The sequence below is a fragment of the Astyanax mexicanus genome, chromosome 1 (genome assembly GCF_023375975.1).
Source record: "Astyanax mexicanus isolate ESR-SI-001 chromosome 1, AstMex3_surface, whole genome shotgun sequence".
Lineage (NCBI taxonomy): Eukaryota > Metazoa > Chordata > Actinopteri > Characiformes > Acestrorhamphidae > Astyanax > Astyanax mexicanus.
In genome coordinates, this window is record NC_064408.1 from 15,305,945 (window position 1) to 15,329,543 (window position 23,599).

At 36.8% G+C, this 23,599-nt stretch overlaps 2 protein-coding genes across 2 annotated transcripts; both read right to left on the minus strand.

Moving 5' to 3' along the window:
- Nucleotides 1-181: 181 nt before the first annotated feature.
- Nucleotides 182-13,132, minus strand: LOC103033142 (histone H4 transcription factor). Its single transcript, XM_007260504.4, has 10 exons — nucleotides 13,023-13,132; nucleotides 11,412-11,612; nucleotides 10,812-11,041; nucleotides 9,473-9,572; nucleotides 9,163-9,315; nucleotides 5,992-6,069; nucleotides 4,965-5,085; nucleotides 4,675-4,813; nucleotides 4,096-4,220; nucleotides 182-2,781 (listed from the first exon to the last, which is right to left on the minus strand). Exons 2-10 carry the CDS (start codon nucleotides 11,572-11,574, stop codon nucleotides 2,421-2,423), a joined length of 1,470 nt encoding a protein of 489 aa, XP_007260566.2. The 5' UTR covers nucleotides 11,575-11,612; nucleotides 13,023-13,132; the 3' UTR covers nucleotides 182-2,420.
- Nucleotides 13,133-14,492: 1,360 nt separating this feature from the next.
- dpagt1 (dolichyl-phosphate (UDP-N-acetylglucosamine) N-acetylglucosaminephosphotransferase 1 (GlcNAc-1-P transferase)) lies at nucleotides 14,493-21,084 on the minus strand. The gene is made up of 9 exons (XM_007260503.3): nucleotides 20,330-21,084; nucleotides 19,023-19,143; nucleotides 18,327-18,540; nucleotides 17,886-18,032; nucleotides 17,584-17,668; nucleotides 17,183-17,371; nucleotides 16,514-16,601; nucleotides 16,236-16,388; nucleotides 14,493-15,371 (listed from the first exon to the last, which is right to left on the minus strand). The coding sequence occupies exons 1-9, from the start codon at nucleotides 20,482-20,484 to the stop codon at nucleotides 15,306-15,308; spliced, it is 1,218 nt and encodes a 405-aa protein (XP_007260565.1). The 5' UTR covers nucleotides 20,485-21,084; the 3' UTR covers nucleotides 14,493-15,305.
- Between the last annotated feature and the right edge of the window lie 2,515 nt (nucleotides 21,085-23,599).

Genomic DNA, 23,599 nt, shown 5'->3' on the forward strand with positions numbered 1-23,599 from the left:
GTTAAACCATCAGTCTGAAGATTTAAAATGTTTAGCAGAGCTAATCAAAAAGACTTAGCTAAGCTAGCGTGATCAATATATTTATGTTTACCACAGAATACACTCCAATCCACTCCAAAACACTCAGCGTGAATCAGTTTTTGCAGAGGGTGTAGAAGAACATGGTCCACTGTCTTAGCAATCAAAGTGAACATGTTTAATAATAAACCAAATATTTCTGTACTAAAACAGTCAGCAGCCAGGAGACTATGCAATACACTTTGCAGTAGAAAAATACATTAAGAAACTGATCAAGCCAAATTAACATTGTAAACTCAAAACACAGCCAAATCTTACAGGAGTAGTTCATCGAAAAATCATATTTATCGGTACATAATTTTGCACTAAATCCAGATGTAATTAATCAATAAACACAGGTTTAGTGCTCACATCTGGCTTCTTTAGTTTTAAACTGGGAGGCTAACATTAGATACTAGAATTTAATAGCCCCCAAAAAATGTGTGCATACACTTCTGCATAAAACTGCATAAACCAACTAGAACCAGGGCTTTAAAATGGTAAAACAGATTGCTCAACATGGTTTAAACAGTACAACAGGAACATAACAAAATTTTGATTGTGTAGCTAAATGCTGAAAACAGCTTTTTGCAGATAGGACTGGATACCCCTTTTGTAAGTCATACTGGCACAAAAATGAACAATTAAACTATCCCCTTCATAGTGCCATTGTGGGTTTGGAGTTGATGTTCTGATGTCTGCAGTTAAGAAAATCAAGGTTAACCAATAATTATGAATGATTAAAAGGTAATATACAGAATAAGCATTCAGCTACTTTAAGTTTTACCCTCTGCTCACACACACTGCTTGTCTATTTCCTGTAGAGAAATACTGTCCATAGATTAGGACTATGACTATGAATCTGTAGCAGATTATCATGAACATTTAGTCACCAGTCATTATGCCTGTTAAAGCAATGTCAGCCTCGTTGTTTTAGTTTAAAATTACAGAAGCAAAATGTGGACGTCTACCATATAACCATCACTAAGTATCTCATCCGTGAGTGAAAAATTGTGCACATGCGTTTTTTTCTCTAAGCCAGTCCGTTAAGCTCAAATAAATAATGTATGGTGATGGAGTGCCAATTATTGCAGTCATCCTAAAAAAATAAATAAAATAAAAATAAAAAACTTCCAAATCCATGAATGGTTTTAGCATGACCTTTCCTCCCAAAAAATTATATTTGTATGTTATGATTTGCTATTTGTTCTTCGCCTATAAAAAGGTACTAGGTTTATGATAACAAGAAAGGTTCTTCTAAAGCAAACACTCAACTCATTAAAGTAAATTGCTTCAAAAAAAATAAATAATTCAAAGCAAGGGTTTTATATTCATCAGTAGCAACTTCCAATTAATAACCCTCAGCAGACAACACTAACTGTAGAAAACTGTACAAAGTGCTGAACAACTTCCAGATATGTACATTATATTCTACCTCAGGTCTGAAAATCAAGTCTGTTCAGTAAATTCACTTCGTCTTCACTGTGTCCTATGATGGCACTTCTCCACTGCATGGTACCTACACCACTCAACTCAGCTGTATGTTTTTTTTTACCCTCCATGCTCTGTAAACACAACCTAAAATTGCATAGAATTCCTCTCAAAAAATGTCTACTCTTCCTTTTTTCTGCCCACTGTCTACTTTTTGCTTTCATTTTTCTGCTCTCTTTGATTTCCCTCTTCCACACGAGTGCTCATTAGCAAGAAAAGCTACAGTTTGCAGTCCTTTATGGCCATTAAAAGACTTATATGCACCTAGAAAACCTAGGACACAGAGAATTGAAAAGACGCTGATTAAAAAAAGAATGGAGTTTCACGATCAATCATAATCTGAATCAGTGTGAAAGACAACATTAATTTAGGTGGATTTGTTTTCAAATCTTGCCATGTTTGTTTTTCTTCCGTAAAAAATCTGACCCTGTTAGAAATAGCCATTAGGCAAACTCGGTAATACATTGGTGAATATGGGTATATATTAGTACCTGCTCACTTGTAGTTCTGAACAAGCAAAAAGGGGACTAAAACATGATGTGAAAATCTAGCAGATATCTGATTGGCTGGAGAGAATAGTCACTATATGCAACTCTGTGCAAACTCTATTTTGTAGCTGTGGTAATGGAAAATCAACCAGGAACCATAAACCAAAAAGCGAGCAGAGTCAAGTAGAACAGGTACCATGCAGTGGACAAGCACCCTTAGTGCATAAGAGGCATCACAACCACATACACCATACAGTTTACTTCTGGTCTTGAGTAGGTCCCCTTGTTTCAATATATTCCTAGGGCAACTTCTCATGTCCCTTTTTGTACAAACATACTGGCTTTCAAGCTGAATGTGGGGCAGAACCAGTACAGGGTGAGATGTTAGACCACCTCCATGCCCAGCTGCTGGGCAGTGTCCTGAAGCCGCCGCATGACCGAGTCCTCTCTCGTCGCCTCTGTTTCTAAAGACGTTACATTCGTAAGAATGAGCTCTGTATTTTCTTCATGTGTGTCCTGCATGTCGTAATCTCCCTCTCCATCCTCCCTCATATCAACCTCAGAGCTTCCATCAGCATCTGGAGCTTCCTCTGAATCTTCCCCAGGCTGGAGGCACTGAGTTTGGGGAGCAGCCTCGCTGCTGTCGCCGTCCCCCTGACGCTCTTGCATCAGCTGCTCGGTCAGCTCCACGCTCTCGTAGCGGATCAGCTGCAGCCGCATGAAGCCGTCCTCATGCTCTTTATACCTAAAGAATAGATTGATAGACAGACAGGAGGACAGACAGACATTCAATTTAAAAAGATTAACTAATGGACTTTTTAATTCCACTTCAAGTTCTTCCCACAAATGTGATAGTTACCGTATTTTTCGCACTATAAGGCACACCTAAAATCCTTACATTTTCCCAAAAATCATCAGTGCACCTTTTAATCCTGTGTTTCTTATATGAATTTTACCAGTCAGGTTGTTAGGAGCAGTAAAGCCACTATGCTGAAGTGCAGCGTTATACAGGAGCTTCAGTTTAGTTCTCCAGCACCGGAGCTGGAGTAGCATTAGCATTAGCCGCTAACTGCTATTTCCTTGTTCAGAGGTGAGTATTATCGAACTGTAGTCTTCTCCTAACTCCGGCTAGCTCTGCTGGAGAAGCATTAGCATTACCCGCTAACCGTGCTCACTATTTCCTCGTTCAGAGGTGAGTATTATCAGACTGTAGTCTGCTCCTAACCCTGGCTAGCTCTGCTGGAGAAGCATTAGCATTACCCGCTAACCGTGCTCACTATTTCCTCGTTCAGAGGTGAGTATTATCAGACTGTAGTCTGCTCCTAACCCTGGCTAGCTCTGCTGGAGAAGCATTAGCATTACTCGCTAACCGTGCTCACTATTTCCCTGTTCAGAGGGGAGTACTATCGGCCTGTAGCCTGCTTCCAACCCCGGCTAGCACTGCTGGAGTGGTTAGCCGCTAATGCTTTCAGGAGAGCAATCTGTGTAGATTAACATCCAGTGCTTGTTTGACTTAAAAGAAAGTCTTTTTTATTACAGTAGTGTTTACTTAGCGTAGCCTTACGTAACTTAATTAGCTACCCCCCACCACCAACCAGTCAATCAAATACGCCTTATGTATAAAAACCGACGTTTATTGATAGAGCGCCTTATAATATGGTGCGCCTTATAGTGCAACAAATACAGTATTAAGTTTTTGCAAGTTTGGAAAATTGGACATGCCAAATTAAATGTTATAAATTAACTCATTATAAAGCATTTTTGTGTTAACTTAACTTAGTCAAAAGTTCTTCTAACTCCTATTTTGTAGTTCTGTATCTCTATTGCTTGGTCAATTATACATATTAAGTTGAGCTGAAAACTCTAGTAAAATTACTTAAGCAATTTGTCTGATATATGTTCTGTGGCTCCTCCTTCTCCTCAGTTTGTTCAAATAATCAGTTTCTTTATAACTCTAGACTGGCCTGACTAAGAGAAGAAGAGGTCAAGCTGTTACAGATCCAAAATAACCACAAAGAACATTTAAAAAAAAGGAGAGTAAAAGAAAAACTATTTATACCTGAACCTGGGGTGTCCCGAAGGCCATTTAAACTGGTGCTTTTTGCGTAGATGGGCAGTGAGGTTATTCCCTCTGGTGAAACACTGCTCACACACATGGCACTTGTAGCGAGGAGCGTAATCGCCCTAAACACATCATCACAATCAAAGTCAGCCAGCAGATTATTTACAAGTGCAATTTAATGTTCACTAGCTGTGTTTTTGGTTGTTGTGTAATGGATGGTTGTAGGCTTTCCAATATAACTGGATTTTAATGGACTATATATTGTCCCATGAATGACTGCAATAAACAATTCTATCGTAATTTAAAAATAATTTTATGACACTGGTCGTTAAGAAATTCAAAAACTGGAATATTAAAATTGTTTGAATATTCTACACAGATAAATGTAATAAAACCATGTTTTTTAAATAAAGTCGACATATTAGCTCAATCACGATAACTCAGTAAATGAAAGAGAAAAGAAGTGAAAAAGAGAAGGTAGTATTAACTTAACCTGCTGCATTTTTACAGCGTTCCTCTAACAAGTTTTAATATGCTTGCATGTGCACACACAATTCTGATATTCAATTAGATTACCTCATGAACACGTTTATAGTGATATTTGATGGAGTGCAGGGAGCGGGTGGTGTAGTCACAGTCCGCAAAGTCACAGCGATAGGCCGGCTCAGTGCTGTGTGTGTCCAGATGTTTCCGCAGATCTATCAGATTCTTACAGCTGAAGAAAGAAAAACACAAATGAGATTTTTTTTTTTTTTTTTTTTTTCAAATATTTTTTTTATTATTATTTTTTTTTATTCATTTAGGAGAACTGATTAAGTTAAACTGTACATCAACAAAAGCTTTACACAGTCAGGTTAGTACGGTACCTGTACTCGCAGTAGTCACATCTGTAGGGTTTCTCGTTGCTGTGGCGGAACTTGATGTGGTTCCTCAGTGAGGACGGTGAAGGGCAGGTCATATCACACAGTGGACATTTATAATGATTCACTGTCCACAGAGAGAACAAGGAGCTTAAAGAAGCATGATGTACATATGCCAGAGGAGACCCAATCACAATGTATTAGTCCTAGTGCTCTCTGAAGGACAACTGCAATAAGTATGAAACCAAAAACGCCTTAATTCGGTGTCCAGGGTTTACCACAGAGAATTTGTTGTCAAGGCAGTATGGTGATATGATCACATGTCAGTCCCCAAGATAGACAGCTGATGATCAAGCTCCTGATGTGTGTCTACTGTAAAAACTGGTGTTAAACGTAACTAAATATATTTTTTATAAAATGTATCAGTCATTAGTTTTCCAATGTTCCATCAAACAAAACATGTACTTGAGTAAGAGGAATTGTTAATTATATGCTGATGATTATTCATTTTAGTTAAGCAAACAGAGCTCAAGGTCACAGTACAGAGAGTTCTTGATTTGTCATCATGGATTACAAACAAAATATGTGTGATTTAATTAAAAATTAAACCACATCAGCAACCGCTAACAGTTTTTGCTTATCAGCTTTAGGGTGTACAAGTAAAAGTCTGCACAAGGCAGACCAATAACAAAAACAACAATACACTGGCACTGCGGCCACAGTGGGCAAACGTCCACTTTCTGAATTGGAAAAGGAACCAAGATATTCAACAAGGACACAGTTAACTATCAGATTTAACCATTTAGCCATTACATATCCGACAGATATCTATAGAGACACAGACACACCTTGCACTGACCTAACCATAAATTCTGTTAGAAACTCACATTGGTCTTTTGAGTGTTTATACAATATTGATGGTATCTGCTTCCTGTTTCTGCCCACCATATGTTCAAGTTACTGCATGCTCGTCTGGCTAACTAATTCCCTACAGTGGTGGAGTAGCAGAGAGATAAGTGTTTAGAGCTCTTACCGTGATTTCTCATATGGTCCCTCAGCAGCCTCTCAGTGGCGAAGCGCTTCGAGCAGTGAGAGCACTGAAATCTCTGACCTACAAACAGACCAGCACATCACTGAGAACGGAGATAAGAGGCAGCAGTCAAAAATCTCTTTTTGGTAAAGATAAAAAAGGAAAGAATAGAAAATATAAGAAACAAAGAAAAAACAAATATATTTGCATGTGAAAATAAATTATTAATGGTAATTTTAATTAATATACAGCTCTGGAAAAAAATGAGACAACTTTAGTTTCTAAAGCAGTTTCTCTGATTTTGCTATTTATAGGTAAAATAAACATTGTTGTTTTATTCTATACACTACAGACAACGTTTCTCCCAAATTCCAAACATTCATAAAGTTCAGAAATCATTATTTGGTGGAATAACTCCAGAGATTTGTATGCATCTTGGCATGTTCTCCTCCACCAGTCTTACACACTGCTTTTGGATAACTTTATGCCACTCCTGGTGCAAATTTTCAAGCAGTTCAGCTTGGTTTGATGGCTTGTGATCATCAATTTGATAAAATCAAAGAAAATAATTTTTAAGTGGTCTCTTATTTTTCAGAGCTGTATATTAATATATATTACTACATGCAGTTATTTTATCACATTATCACATTTTTATCATATTTACTTAACAAGAACAAGGCACATTGACATTAAAATTATTTAAAACCAACATTCAGAACCTCTAATTAACAATCTTGTATAACTGGAATGACCAGTGAAATCTACACAACTATTTGGTTTAAATGTTTAATTAGGTTCATATTTTCCACACCGTATCTGTACACGTACTGTCCCTTTAAAACATACGGCAATGTGTTTAGTCATATGACTCATCATGTGATCCATCCAGCCAGTCTACAACATGAAAGCAACATGAATAATTACTCAAATACCAAGCAAACTCTGCCAATCAAGCAGCTTGTACCACAGGAAAATCGTCTTTCTAATCATTCATTAAAATAAACATTCACTAATTTTAATGCAGGTAAAATGGTCATCATCCAGAACTAGCGAGTTCTCTAAATAAAATCACATCCATCACATTAACTATACTATACTTCCATACAGAAGTTGAGTAATCTTACATTATTTGCCCAACAATCTCACAACAGGATACCCTATATTGTCAAAAGTACTGTGACACACCTAATAATCAAGGAATTTTGGTGTTTTATTTAGTCCAATAGCCACAGGTGTATAAAAAAAAACCAAGCACCTAGCACCATGCAGTCTGCCTATACTTTAAAAGAGAGGCATTGCTACAACAAATCAGTTTGTGAAATTTCCTCAAAGATATTCCTCCATCATCTCTAAATAAATTGTGTTTAGAACCCACAGTTACTAAGCCATGAAGTGTCCCACCATGTGAAGCTACAGAGCGGTGTGTCTGTGAGCTGAGGAACACAGCGCATGGGAGTAATCACCAAAACTTTGCCTCAGGAACTTTGTGGCATGCATTTCCATAGCTAAGCAGCTGCATTGCAAAGCACAATGCCTAGCCTGGGTGGAGTGGTGTAAAGCACCCTGCCATTGGACTGTGGAGTGTAAACACGTCTGTCTGGCAGCCTGATGGACGAGTCTGGGTTTGGTGAATAAACAGATATAATAAACAGCCTGACTGTATTGTACAGACTGTAAAATTAGCTGGAGGAGGAATAATGCTATAGGATTGTTTTAAAATAAAGGGAAGCCTTAATGACTAACAAACCTAAACATTTTTGGTACCTGAATGTGGCCAACATTGTGAAAATAGTTTGGGGGAAGAGGCTTTTCTATTTTAGTGCCTAATGAAAGTTTACAAAGACATGGGTGTGCGGTTTAGGTGCGGAAGAACTTGACTTGTCTGCACAGACTCTGGCATCTCATGTAGGGCTGCAATGATTGGTCGATTACATAATCGGCAATGTTGATTTAAATTTATCGACTACAAATTTCAGTGTCAACTAACTGTTAATAGTACTGTTAACAGTACTGCATTACACAAGTGCTGAGGACAGAAGTGCAATGGTAGATGGGTAAATGGCTCACTCGCACAGTTTACAATCAACTTAGTCTGCGTCTCCAAAAGTGCCCAAACACATAGGATTACATATTTAATCACTAAATAATCAATCCTCTCCATGTCCATGCCTGAACATTTAAATGCCTTTTAAATCTCATGTTCAGCTGTTTCTATTGCTTTTAGAGCTTTTAACTGTTGTCTAATCGACTAATCAAAAAAATAATCAGATTAGTCGACTTCCAAAATAATCATTTGTTGCAGCCCTAATCTCATGATACGATAAAAACACGACCATGGCAGCAGTAATATCACAATACTGTGATTCTCAATATATTGCAATACAATTCTTTACGATACTTCACTGCATCTGTGTATCTTAACAGGACAAATACTCCTAAACAGGCAAATAAAAGGAATTATGGATATATTGGTGTCAGTTTCACAGAATTTGACATCCAATATTCTTCATCGCAGGTTTATCCTACCCAGGTTTAGTGTCCTCATGTGGAGGAATGAAGCAGCAACCTTAGTAAGCCAATGTTTCTATAAAAACATCAATATTTGATGCTGTGTGTCAATCAAAGAATCAATATTTTGTCCCACCCCTAATTTAACCTTATTGAACACCACTGGGGTACCGTAAACTAGAATGGGGACTGCAAGGCCTTCTTTTCCTTGTATAGCATCATCAGAGTCTGACCTCACAAATGATCTTCTGCATAAATGAGCAAATCTGCATCAGCATCTGACACGCTCTAAAACTGTTAAAAATCCTTCAACAAAAAAGTGGAAGCTATTATAGTTATAAAGGGGGACACTCCATATTAATGCCTATGGATTTAAAATATGATGTCATAAAAGCTACTATCCATATGGTGTATATTACATACATTATATTCACAGGATTTAATGTTTTAACTTAGGAGTCAATATAGTTTTATATGGTGTGTGTGAAAAAGAGAGAGAGAGAGAGAGAGAGAGAGATAGAAAGAGAAGTAATAAAAAAAAAAAGATTATGCTATAAAAATGCGTATGAGGCAATACGTTACTAGGCAAAAGTTAATTATAAAAAGACAGCTGCTGCTATCTCACACATTATATCAGTTCAGTGAACCCATTCGACCTTTCCTCACCCTCAATGGAGGTCTGGCGTCGGATATGGTCGAAGAATTTTGTGTTGTTGGCAAACATTCCGCCACAGGTTGGACACGCCACCAGCTTCTCCTGAGTGTGACTGCGCATGTGTTCCCGTAACTTAAACCGGCCCTTAAACGAGGCCTCGCAATCTAATCAGATAAAAGAAACACAACAAATATGATTAGACCTTAATCTTTCAGTTCATGGGTTATATGGAAGACTTCTTATGGCACCACAATAACGAAAAGAAAACATACATTAATTATTTTTTTAATAGTTATATTGTTGTGAATTATAACCACATACCTTTCCAGCCACAGAACAATATGCTCTCCTCGTTGGCCTCCAAACAATGTGCATGCATCTCTACATGCCTGTAGAACCACTCTGGGTTGTCCATGTTAGTCTGTAAAAAAAACTTTATTACCATTTAACCATGACGTCTCAAAATAGCAAACAATTTCCATAAACAAACAATCTTACAATTCACAGGAACATATTTCAAGTCAAGACAAGTCAAGTAGTTTTATTGTCAATACTGCATATGTACAGGACATACAGAGAATTGAAATTACGTTACTCTCCTTCCCAATTTTACAGCAGGTCCAGATAATAGATATAATAAAAGAGAATGGGAGACACTATGTGTACAATACAGCAGGGACACAAATAGACATACATGAGACAAGAACAAGGTGCAGTAGTGTGGGGGAGAAATAGATATATAAATATAAATAAAAAAAAGAAATAGATATATAATATAAAAGAGTGGGAGACACTATATGTACAATACAACAAGACACAATAAACATACGTAAGACGGAAGACAATAGTGCAATATTGATGGTGATTGAGATGGAATGACAGTATAAATAATATATAACAGTAGTGCAAATGGTATCTGGTATATAGCTTAAGGCTGGTAAAGTGAATGAGTGCGTAAAGTTCCTAATCTAGTTAAGGATTAACAGTAACACACTTGAAAGTCCAGACGACACAAAGGTCGTTGTCTTTTTTACATTGTGTAGATTTGATCCGATTAGTTTTGTTTCACACTGCAGTTTAGAGAGCAGACTAAAGAGCTTGACCACATCCTGTCGTCATCATCTACTTGGGCGGAGTCTCTTTACACTTTATACTAATTGATTGGCAATTGATTTGCTTTGCCAGGTGTTGTGTGAATTCTAGCTTTCTGTCAGCATTCGATTTTTCTTTGCGTACACCCCTTCACCCCACAGCAGAATGAGTGTAAAATATTGTCCTCAGATTCCTTTTATTTCTGTTTATAAGTAAGAGTTAATCTACTGAAATTAATACCCAGTTTAAGCGTTTGTGTTCATACTGTTGACTCAAATTTCAAATTGTCAAATTTCGGCACAACATAAATTCTTTTTCCTTGTTAAAAGTTTGTTAAAAGTTTGAGTCTGTCTGACTCAACCTCCTGAAATTGATCTAAAATTCTCGATCATCTAGAAAAGTGCTTTCACACTGCTCTTCTGGTCAGACGAATTCTGGGCCCTTGGTCCAGACTGTGCTTGCACACCCGTTTACATCTTCTACTTTGGTTGGAAACGAACTGAAAAGTGCAAAAGTGCAGACCAAACAAGCTAGGTGTAAAAGCCCCTGTACACACAGAGTGTTTTACCTCACAGTGTTCCCACAGGCAGAGGAAGCTCTCCTGGGTCTCAGGGATAATGTTGCGGTTTTGGAGGCCAACCGAACAGTTTCCCATTTCTGGATGGCCTTTGAGAACGGCTAAGCCCCACTGCTTCAGCTTGGTGTGGTAGCAGTGGAAAAACATGTGCCTCAGCAACTCTCCAACCAGCTCCACAGAGCAGAAACCACAGTCCCGCCAAAGACAGGTGAGAAGCTCTTCTGCAAAATTCACAAAAAATGCATCAGTAAATAACCCACACCAATTTAGGGTACAGATACAGTGGATTGCAAAAGTCTTCATACCCCTTAAACATTTTCAAAAATGTTCATCTTACAACCACAAACTTAAATGTATTTTATTGAGATTTTAAGTGATAGACTAACACAAAATACTACATAAGTGTGAAGTGGAACGGAAATAATACATGGATTTAATAAAAATTAATCAAATAAAAATCTGAAAAGTGTAATGTGCAAAAGTATTCAGCCTTTATCAATACTTTGTGGAGCCACCATTTACTGCAATTACAGCTGCAAGTCTTTTGGAGTTTGTCAGCAGCCCGCCCTGGCTACAATAAAGCGATCTTACCTGTTGCATCAGGGCATTCGCTCTCTATAGCTGTGTAATGTTGTTCCACATGCTGACAGTACTCCTCCATCCCGTCAAACGTCTCCTGACACGTGCCCCACTCACACGCAAGCTCCAGCGTGAACTCCTCACGGCGCGGCGCACGCTTACTCACAGGAGCCATAGTGCGGGACTAACTGAATGTTAATCTTGGCCAAGTGTCTGAAACACAAAAAGGCAACACACGCTTAAAAAACACAGTAAAGAAAGTCATCACTTCAAAGCAGTAATGGTTTTATTGGTTAATTGCTTTCAGACATATAGACACAAACACACACACACACACATGCATACATAAAGGTGTCATAAGTATTCACATTTAAAAATACTTCTGTAGAAGCTAAAGTATCAACAAAAGCTTTTTACTGAAGTAAAAGTACTGGTTTTAAAACTATATAAAAGGTACTACTTTAAAAGTACAGAAAATTAGACCACCCTACAGGGGCCTATACTGCACAACCAAACTCCTCAAAACACATTTTTTCTAAAAGCCATTATCACTACAATGTAAAAGTAGCTAAATATGGGATGCACTAGGCTCTTTGTTTCAGCTGCATATTTGCCTATTGGAAATTAATGCATTTTAGTACAATGCAATGTTCTCCTCCACCAGTCTTACATACTGCTTTTGGATAACTTTTTGCCACTCCTCATGCAAAAATTCAAGCAGATCAGCTTGGTTTAATGGCTTGTGATCATCCATCTCCCCCTTGATTATATTCCAGAGGTTTTCAATGTGGTAAAATCAAAGAAACTCATCGTTTTTAAGTGGTCTCTTACTTTTTTCAGAGCTGTGTATTAAAGAAGCTTAGTTAGGACTTTTCACTAGAGGTCATTTGAGTTTCTGCCACAGACATTAAATCACCCATCTCAGTTGGGTTTAGCTCAGGGGACTGTGAAAGCCAAAAGTTTTTTTTTACTTGTTTACTACGCAACTCCATTTTATAATATTTATCTACACCTGCCTGATTTTGTTTAAATAATTATTGCACACTTTCTGTAAATCCTATAAACTTCATTTCACTTCTTAAATATCACTGTGTTCGTCTGCTATATGATATAATTAACTTCTTTTAAATTGCTGATCCGAACAACCAATGCTTTATAAAGAAAAAACATAAATATTATCAGGGCTGCTCAAACTTTTTCACACCACTGTAACCTATCTAACTTCTTGCTTAGGTAGTTAAAGTTGTCTGATTAAAGCGTTGCTTAGATTAAAACACAGCGAAATATAAACAATTAAACTAGCTAACAGTCAGATAACTTATTCTAGAATTAATTAGATTCATGTATACTCATTTATACACGTTAAGAGTCACAGTAAAGCCTCGGAGAGACAGTCTGCTGAGTTAGTAATCTCTAATTACTCAGAGAAACAGTCTTTAAACCTGAGCTGATAGCCGGTTAGCATGAGCCTCCAGCACAGCTCTCAGTCTGAGTCTGTTCTGCGGGTTTACAGTCTTCAGGTTAAGGGCAGAGCTCTACCTCCACTTTGGGCTGTGCTCCAGTGTACAAACTGTGTACAATAAGGTGTTTAAACCGGATTAAATCGGGAGAAATGTGACCCACCTCGCGCCGCTGGTCTCCGCATCTCCTCTACGCTCCTGTTTCCCACAAAAACAAACGAATCGCCGGAGCTCCGCCTCTCCGGCCCGCAGCCAATCAGAGCATCCCGCTCATTCCGCCAGAGACGGGCCTCCCCCTGAACACTCAGATCCTCTACAGGGTTCCGCTCCCGTACACAGCTCACTGTTTACTATTCACCAGCATATACAGGTATGTAATTAAAAAATAAACAAAAACTACTTCCCCACTACGTCCCCACTCTCTAACTGTAAAGTTTACCATGAAATATAATTATTAAAATACTTCCGAGATTTGTCTCCAAATCTCATCTATATAAAATTATTTTCATAATAATACTTAAAATACACATTTTAGTTGTGTCCTGGGTTTCACTCAGTCCTGTTACCATAACAAATTACCCCAGCTGAAAGATCTGGTACATTCTACAAGTGTCTGCATGCTATTAGCATAACCTTTAGCCCTTTAGCTATTTTTCATGTTTTTGCTAATTCTATGCTAAAAACTCAGTCCTGTTACATATACCATAAAAGGTAACATAAATGGTTTATAAGTTAGTTTATTAATGTTTATTAATTAGGTGGCAAATATATTAAAACCCAATAATAAGCAGTTAATATATAACATAAATAGAAATGGCGACAGTGAGCTGAAAATTAGCAAAGTAGTAATTCCACACTCGTTAATAGTCAAACCACAGCTCTTTCTAGATACTGATTTTACTTTCTGCCATATTAATATATTTATAAGTATGTTTAAGTATTTACCATAAATTAAATGACTAAGTTGCCACTGTTGCTTTTTTAACTGATGTGTTTTAACTGCTTATCAATGGTTTTAAGGCATTTACAACCTAAGCAATTATCTAATTTAGAAATAATCTAATTTACAAACCATTTATAAATCAGTTTAAAAATATTTAACTTATATATATATATATATATATATATATATATATATATATATATATATATATATATATATATATATCGTCGCTGTCCAATGAAAAACACTTATCTCCATTTTTGTCGATTTTTAGATTTCTACATAATCTGAACAGACAAACTGTCCTTTACACTTTGCCAAAATTTCTTGATGAACGGACCAATAGAAACTCTTCAAAATGACCTGAAATAAACTCTTTTTACATTGACTTCTATTGAAAGTTTACAAGTTTTTTTCTCTCTCCTGTAAAGTTGCTGTTTTGGAGATAAGTGTTTTTCATTGGACAGCGACGATATATACCCATAATTTGTCCATTTTAAATAATTAGGAAAATGTGTGTATTTGTACCAGCACAAGCTAAAATTACATGATAAACATTACTATTAATAGCTGCAGTTCAGGAAAATTTGTAGATATTTTATATATTTTATATTGTGTAAAATACTTACCTCAACATTAATTAGCTAGCAGTATAAGAAACAAACAAATTAAATAAATTTAGACGATAAGTTCAGTTTAAAAACATTACATTTTATTCTGAGCTCTCTATTAGGAGAGTTGACAATACTTTCTGATACATTTCTGGTCCAGTGTCAAACTGATACGTGTCCATCACAGGCTCAGTTTTACATTGGTTGAAGAAAAAAAAGAAAAATATCTCTATATAGCTTTGTGCTGCTTGGCATTTAGGCTACCAGGCGACTCAAAAATCTCTGTCCCTGCACAGATAAAACCTCGAAAACTACCCAGATTCCCAAACTACATTCCATTAAACCAGAATTTAGAAATGGGAAATAATGTTTTACATTTACGTCACCTACAGGTTGTTTACTAAGTATAAAAGTTTACTGCAGGCATAAAAACTGTAAAGGTAAAGTATTCAGTGGTCCTACCTTTTTATTTACTTGTTTAAACTGTTACATTTTCCGGGCAGCTTTTCTCTGAAATAGCAGTGTTTCTACTCAAGTATGATTCTTCAGTATTCCTTCTTCCACAGCACTACAGAGTTCTGATAGTCAGGTATTCGTGTATTGCATTAAAACCGGTCAATTGGTTTATTTTAAACATATTTTACTTTGATTGCTGCCCTGAAGCCCAAGAGGACAGTAAATCTCAGATGAACCGATGACACTAAAAGGCTTGCAGAAGTGTTAACACAGTAGTTCAACTGTACAGAACTGTAAACATTATCCTTATATGAGTGGGACATGAGAGGCAGACTTGCAGTCTTTCAGAATCATCCCTAATCAGTTGTTAGAAGCACATTTAACGGGAGGTTGTAGTCCCTGCCCTTCTGTCGTCCGAGTGTTCTGTGCTTTAGAGTTAGACATCATAGAACAGTCGAACCAGGTGATACCGGATTCCGAAAGCAATCACACTCCCCAAAATCTGTGAATGACAGGAGAAAAAAAAAAACATTTAACTAAATCAAGAAAACACAATAGGTAGAAAGGTGTGAAAGCAAACATGAAATCTAAAAAGAGGTGAAGCAGTGAAGTTCACTTCAATATTTAGTGTATCCGCTAGATGTACATCCATAACATAGGTTATCAGAGCACTGCTATATAGAAATCTGACAGGGAGAGACGAGTCAAGTTTGAATTAATTTTGACATCCAACTCAAATAAATTAAACTAAGCGTTTAGTTTAATTTAGCATTAGTTTAAAACCTCTTCACAAACTGTCTGTTTTCCAGCTGAAAGACATGAATTAAGGATACAATGAGACTAAATTGTAGGTAGGTGAGGTAGGTATTGTGGAATAAAAATTAAAATTTCAAGGCTTTAATCCAAAAGAGCAATTATTATCTAAAAATAAAAACAGTAAAATAAAATAAAGAATAAAATAGACCAATAGACATACATATAAATAAGAAAATTAGAGAAAGTCAAATAAGTGATAAATGTATCATTACTATCCAAGCCCTGAACAGCTCATGTTATTTAGGCCAGAAACATTCATTGTAAACACAAAGGCTCAGCCAAAAAAACAGGGCCCTGCTGTACAGGACTGCTACACTGCTAAACCTAGTCTGTGTATTTTAAAGTGTCTGCATTCACGTCATCGCTTGATATAAACAAACACACATAAATGTCTATAACTATGATCTGACTAATCTGACTGTGATACAATGGTCCCTTTGGTCTCAAGTTTGGGTATAAAATATTGAGATTCAGTTCAACCCTGTACTATGAGAATAGCTTAAGATTAAATCAGCTCATTAAATACAAAGGCTTAGTTGTGCACTCATACCTGTATTAAGAGCATGATGGCTGTGAGGTTTCTCTCATGTGTGGGTCCCAGTATCTTCAGCACCAGGTTAATTAGAGTCATGTTATTGCACTCAATAAACTCATCCCCCTCCTGACCCCTGCGCACATCCAGCAGCCATAATGCTTCTGCCACCTGCAGGACAAAACATGGAAATGTAGCTTTTTGTTGAAATAATCATTTAGCTTTAGTTAAGACTTATGCATCTCTATACTGTTAATATTATGCTCATTAACTGTTGATACTATATCATACTTTACCTTTATCACAAGCTGTCCTAATTTGCCAAGGTCCTTTGGTTTGAACTTTGAGTAGCTCATGCCAAGCTTTCCAGTATCTGGCTGCAATCTGTGGAAGGATGCATTACATTTGCATATTAACACCACCTTACCTGTCTAGGTAAGAACATGATGATTGTAAATTCTAGGTCATATTTAGCTACAAGTGAATCATAAAAGTGCAGAGTCTCAAAAATGTGCATAAGAATAACAACTTTTGCACAATTTTGACTGATGTGTGTAAAAATAATGTCTATCCAGGAAGGTGAATGTGAGCATCAATTTGCTGCAACTTGTAATGAACAATTTACTCATTATTATTTAGAGTAACTTTAAGTTTAGGATGCAATCAGTGAAGACTAATAGGTTAAATAACTATTTTGTATCAATAGTAATTAATAGATTAAATATGAGGTGATTATGAACTCAGAATTATGAAGATATTAAATTGTATTTTTTCCCTAACAGATACATAAAATGTTAATGGCATTATTGTGTTACTGTTCCCAAAGGGTCATTTTATGCATGATTAATCTGGATAATTTTTACTATGATATATTACTATGACATTAATGAAACAGAGCTTTCGATTAGTTTTGTAGCAATTTGGATTAACTAAATGATTTATTAGAAATGTATAAACAGGACTACCTGGGCAAGCGATGTCTAGGACAGGGGACTATGTGGAAGAGCTGTGGCAGAGAGTAGATGAAGTTTACGACTTGTGGGATGAAGAAGAGCAGCATGGTCTTGCTGAAATGACCGAGAATGCCCACCACAGCGAACGTCATCCCGGCAAAGTAACAGAATGTGTCTCCTACAAACACTGAAGATGGGTACCTAACAAATGGGCAAGAGCGAGAGAGCTCTTAATGTATGGAAGAAGTCCTGTTGACATGCTTTGTGTTAGCACATTCAGATGAGAGACACTGTGGCAGTTTTCTGTTTAGTCTTACTCTTCTACAACAAACAGGGAGTTATGCTGTGTCATTATCACTTCAATGAGGTTATTATAATAATGTATTCTCAATAGATATGTGCATCAAACAAACCAGTTGTGGTAGAAGAGGGCCAGCGTGGTGAAAAAGAAAGGGATCATGAAGTACAAAGAGAAAACATGGTCATCTCTGTAGTCTCCTGCAATGGAAAAGTGGATGTTAGTTAAAAAATTTTTTAAATGTGTTTTATTTAAAACATACTGGTCATTAATGAGTTTGTGGGTTTTATAATAAATAAATTGTATCAGACTGCAGAGAAGATGCTTTTTCCCATTGCAGGAGAGATTGTGCATAAAAGAAACTCTAGCTCATGATCTGCCAACTTTCATGTTCTCATAAATAGATCCTCAACTCACCATTGAGTTCCAGTATATTGAAGATAATGATGGAGCCAGAGATGAAGAGGGCTTGTCCCGACTCAATGCCATTGATGCCAGCAAGGATGTTGATGGCATTCGTGCAGAACACAGCTAGCATGCCCATATATACATAATACAGGATACCTGGGGGACCAAAAAAGGGCAAAAAGCAGTCTTAGATACTCACAAAACCTCTAATCTTAACAGCTCTTTCAGGGTTTAAATATACTTAATATTAGTCCAATATATCAGACATTTGTATACAATGTATGCTGTGAGACTCTTATCCAATCCCAGGTATACATAATTGGGGTTCAGAAATAATAAACAGAATAAAATAGAACTGAATCATTAATAATATATTATATAAGAACCTAAACTAATTCACAATTGAATTTTTATTAGGCTTTTAATTTATTACTCCTCAGTCCAACTAACCCAGATCCAGATGCATCCCTAGCAGGGCTCGGAACGGTTTGGGCACCACTATGAGGGTGTTGCCAAAGTTGGTAAAGTAGACCATGAGCAGAGGCAGGGAGGCCATGGTGGGCAGCAGCAGCTTGTGCCTCCATCGCAAGTTCAATACATCATCAGCAAAACCAAGAAAGATCATGCAGCAGATGGCAAGCAAGGCTCCAATCAGCTGCACAAACTGCATCAAAAAGAAATTCTTTAAAAATATATTAAAGCACAGGCACAAACTACTTTTATATGCAATAAAATGTACTCAAACATTTTGTAGATTTTTTTTATCTAAGGATACTAAAAGTGTTTCCCCACCCTCTTTGCCAAAACAATACTAGAAAGACTTTACACTAAATACTGCTTTAAAGATTTGATTGCATTAGGTCACATAAATCCAGGTACCAAGTAGGATTCTTATTTTTGTCACTTCAACTCCTTCTCAAATGTGTTGTAAAATACATAAAGTACAATTTCTGTAGTTTCTAGAATATAAAATGGCTGATTATTCTGAGCTCTTTTTAAATACCTTCCCATACTTATCTGTATCCAGTTTTCCACAAGTCTGTAAGTTCTGTTTGTTCGCTCACTGGGTGAAAGGTGGGCAACACAGGCCAACTGTGGGCAGCTCTGCTTTAAAACTGTAGTCAGACATTTTGTTCAAGCTCTTACCTCATTGTGTGGGAAACTGCGACACTGCTCCCCCACAAAGCAACCGAGGAAAGGCACTGGGATAAAGAGGAAGAGGATGATGAGGAAGACCGTGCCACTGATCACTCCTTGGGACTCTGGCCTAAAATAATAAAACATAAGATAAAATAAGATTAATCTGTGCAAACACTAATCATCTACTAAAACTTAGTGTGACCATATTTTCTCTTTTTCTGCCCTGGATTTCTGAATATTGTAGAATGTTTGAGATTTCACAGTTATTTCAATCCACATTTGATTCTACAGTCACCTAGCACACACTCGATATGCATGTATGTATGTTTTTAAAAACATGCTTAACACGGGATGTCTAAAATGTTCAATAAAGTGTTCAATAAACACTTTTAAACTAGTTTTGTTATTGCTTTTTCTTTGGTGTTCAGTATTCAGCCTTTGGCCAAATGTTTCATTTTGGTAGGTTTTGGCCAAAAATCTTGACTTTTTTTCAAACTGTATTAATATTATACACAGCTTAAGCTTAACATAATGTCCACCTTGTTTCCATATAGGAGCACTCTGTAACTGTATAATTACCATCTGTAGATGGTCTGCAGATGGACTGTAGACCACCTGTTTTTCTGTATACATTATTATCCACCTTTTACCCTGTTCATCAATGGTCAGGAGACAGGACCCTAAAGGACCACCTCAGATAAGCTAATATCTGTGTGGTGGGTCATTAATTCATAGCACTGCAGTGACACGGTGACATAGTGGTGGTGGGTTAGTGTGTGCTGTGCTGGTATGAATGGATCTAACACAGCAGTGCTGCTTCAGTTTTTAAACACCTTAGTGTTTAACCAATCAGAAATGTCCGGCCAACAGCATATTGTTGGCACTGTGCAGCAACAGATGTGCTTGGAGTCTTGGATTTTACATGGTGGAGCAGCTATAGGAGTGAAACATACACACTGCCACGGTCTTAAAAATACCATATCTCCCATTACAACACCCTAACCATGTCGGATGCCTGTGTGTTCCTAGTTCTGAAAACTAAATTAAAACTAAATTTGACTGTCCTATATCAAGATGGCCCAGGAGAAAGTATGCCCTTGATATTTTAATGTCTCCCCAGCTCCCAGCACACCTGCTCAAACTAATCAAGCCATTAGCAGTACTGTTTTAGAAAAAGCAGATCAACAACAATACTAGCTAATGTCTACTGTAAGGTGTGCATCCACTAACCAATAAACAAGTTACAGTAGAAAAAAAGGCAAAGTTGTAAGCATTAATTGCCTTAATTCACAAATAAAAGAGGAAAAACTCACACTTGTTCTTTTTTGGTTTTGTTCAGATCCAGGCCAAAGAGTCTGGCAGATATGAAGTGCTCCTTGAAGGCTGGAATGAGCTTGAGTGTTGCAATGCAGCCCAGAGCAGACATGCAACAGTTGATGAAGAGGGGGATAGTGGGAATGGGAGACATTCTGTATAATATAGATATATATGTAGCTAAAATATTGCTGTATATATTAGTGTGTTAAAGCTAACTATTTAGATTAGCTAGGACGGACGACTCTAAACCGTGTAACCCGTTTTAGAGGAGTTAAAAGTAGGTAAAGCTGTGTTTGGTCAATGTACAGACATTTTTATACCTACTAGCTACCTACTAAGTCAAACTATTGACTTAACAACTTCAGTTAATATGCTTATGATCGCTAAAGTCGACAACTTTAGGTCTGAAGACATCTTAACATTAATTATGAGTTTGAAAACGATCTAATTTGCATTTTCTTTGCTGTGAAAAAGCTCAATTCTTCCCCACTAACCTAACTAGCTTCTCAATGACAGTTCAGGCTAATTTAACTAGCAGCCAGCCAGCTATTTAAGCTATAACGTAGCTTTTCCAGACATTCCTGCTAAATTACAAAAAGCAAACTATAAAGCTGTGTATCCAACCAAGATACAAATCATTCATTTTAACCAGAAACCCGTCCAGACTAGGCTACTGCTCGGTAAAACTGACAGAAACGCCGCTGCCGCTGTTTCCAGTCGAGCCACGGAACTGGCTGAAAAACCTCCACGTCTACTTCCGTCAACATGAACCTGCACAGCCCGCCTCCTCCTCATAATGTTAAAAGTCTCTATTCTTATTTTAAACGCTATCCACACAACTTCTCTGATATAATATATTTAAAAATGATTAAAGGCCTAAATATAAACAAATATAATTAATTACCGCTTTTAGTCTGGGGCTAAGCCTAAAAAAGATAAGAACTCGCAGTTCAGTGGTACCTTCAAGTGATCTCCATGTGTTGTAACGTTTACAAATACGTTGACGAGCAGTCATTGAATTTAGGTGTTTTTAACATGTTTGGGCTTAAAGGTTGGATCTGTCATGTTAGCACTGCATTTGTTATTGCCGTAGACTTCTAAGATGATATAAACAAGTATTTTTGAGCCCTGTTTAATTATCAAGCTATTGAAACGCCGCGTTCAATGTGTGCAGTCATTCACTAATGTTTTTTTTTACAGTAAGAAGGACGACAAATTACATAGGTATAAATAAATGCATATATAAATAAATTAATGAATAAATACACGCATATATTAGTGTATAGATCAATAAATACATTTTTTTGTTTATTCATTTATATGTACATTTATTTATTTATACTTTTTTCTCATTACTCATTACTCATTTTTCATCCTCCATACCCAGGTACCAGTCAAAGGTTTGGACACACCTTCTCATTTCATGTGTTTTTTATTTACATTGTACATTAATTTTAAAACATCCAAATAATTAGAGAACACATATGGAATTACATAGTGACCAAAAAAGTGTTTGATCACTACGAACAATCCAACATGTTTGCAACTATAGGTCAAATACATTTCCATCAAATTACATTTTTTATTAAAATTGTGTACTCTGTTGTGCAGTTTACCCTGACAAAGTTGATGCATACATGCCAGGAAATGAAAAGTGAAAATATACAGTAATTTAATACAATAAGATTTCTGTGTACTGCAAAGTCTTAAAAATAGTAATTTTATGAATGTTTTGTGATGCCAAGTAGAACTTCCTCTTCTTATGATGACCCATCAAAATACAAACAAGGAATGTGCAATAAAACATGAGAAGGAATATGACTATATTATGAGATATGAAGATAAAGCAAAGTTAAGAAGCTTATTCTCGTTCCAGACCCTATTGCTGTAGATGGTCTTCAAGTCAAGAAGCTTGCTTTGAATGATGTGCTTGTCTTTACTGCTTTGTGTTGTTTTTCAAACCAGGTTGGGATTTTCCCTGTGAGGATGCTATCAGTGGTGCAAGTGTGTTACTTAGGTGTCTGAGATAGTAGATATGCTGGTGGGCCTGTGTGATGTAAACTCCAAGATACTAAAAAGAAAGTGTTTACTCTTTTTATTGCAGCTCTAATAGTCCAGACAGGACGGTATCCTGTTTTGTCCTTTGATGCAGTCCACAATCAGTTCCTTTGTCTTACTGACTCTAAGAAGGATTTTTTTCTGGCACTAGTTCAGGTGTTTAATCTTCTCCAGGTAGGGCTTCTCATTATTGTCAGAGATCAGGCCCAGTATAACACAAATGCAAAATGAGTACAGCAGGTGGATTCAGAGTTGTTGTTTGCTATATTGTATTTTTATTGGCTAGTTTACGACACTGTGATGGCTCACAGACACATGCCTTGCCTAGCACGGGTTAGCATTTAACAACTGAGCAAAACAATTTCTACATTTTCACAAGACTTTCTGGATAACGTTGCTGTCCTTGTTGTTAGCTAACTGATGAGCTGAGAACTGGTCTTCTTAAGTTGTAAAACATAAAAACATGTAGAACATAACATGAAATGAATGCCCTTAAATTATTATTAATTCATATTCTATATTATTATTATACTATAGTCTTGCCAAAATGTGTGAATTGAAATGTGTGTACAAGTTCAAGTAATGCAACACTAACAAGAATGTTAGGTAACAGTTTTGGGGTTTGGGAATCAGCTGTTTTACATTCTTGTTTTATTTATGTTGGTTTTGCTTTTGGATCACAGTTTCACATTCATCTTACTGAACTCTCATTATTAGGTTATGCTGGGATAAGCACAGTTTTACTTTCTAGAGTAAATTTAAAAGCAATAGTACCCTTATCACAGCCCATTAAGAGAGTATGCTTTCTATATCTTGTGAAATATAGAAACCTGCTGATAACTGGGACACATCAGTGAGTTATAATCCACTCAACTGGTTCATGTTCCTTAACAGAACGTGTTCCAGATTTGTGTCCTTGACCCAATAAATCTGAAGGCCGGGGTCTAAGTAAAATAATGGCTGAGAAGAGATAATGTGCGCGCGACACAGAAACTACTTCATAGGCCTACGTGTGTATGGCCCTTTAAATGCGCGCGACATGTGCGCGCTGTTGATGGCATGTTCGATTCAGTTTGAAGAACCGATTCGTCTAAACTGGACGTTGAATTGATGTTAAGGTCCGATTTAATGAGTCTTTGATTCACAAGTCAAACCCACTTTCTGCTCTGGAAAAGATATAAACCTGATTTAGTTCATTAAAGTATCTA

What these genes read in the sequence shown, in the direction of transcription:
- LOC103033142 (XM_007260504.4), bottom strand. Translation starts at nt 11,574, where the DNA reads ATGGCTCCTGTGAGTAAGCGTGCGCCGCGCCGTGAGGAGTTCACGCTG. An exon ending in ATTGTTCTGTGGCTGGAAAG is followed by an intron (nt 9,316 to 9,472) that starts GTATGTGGTTAT and finishes TTATCTGATTAG; the next exon opens with ATTGCGAGGCCTCGTTTAAG. An exon ending in ACTATAAACGTGTTCATGAG is followed by an intron (nt 4,221 to 4,674) that starts GTAATCTAATTG and finishes TGATGTGTTTAG; the next exon opens with GGCGATTACGCTCCTCGCTA.
- dpagt1 (XM_007260503.3), bottom strand. Translation starts at nt 20,484, where the DNA reads ATGTCTCCCATTCCCACTATCCCCCTCTTCATCAACTGTTGCATGTCT. An exon ending in GCCCTCTTCTACCACAACTG is followed by an intron (nt 17,372 to 17,583) that starts GTTTGTTTGATG and finishes CCCATTTGTTAG; the next exon opens with GTACCCATCTTCAGTGTTTG. An exon ending in TAGGACAGCTTGTGATAAAG is followed by an intron (nt 16,389 to 16,513) that starts GTAAAGTATGAT and finishes TTTGTCCTGCAG; the next exon opens with GTGGCAGAAGCATTATGGCT.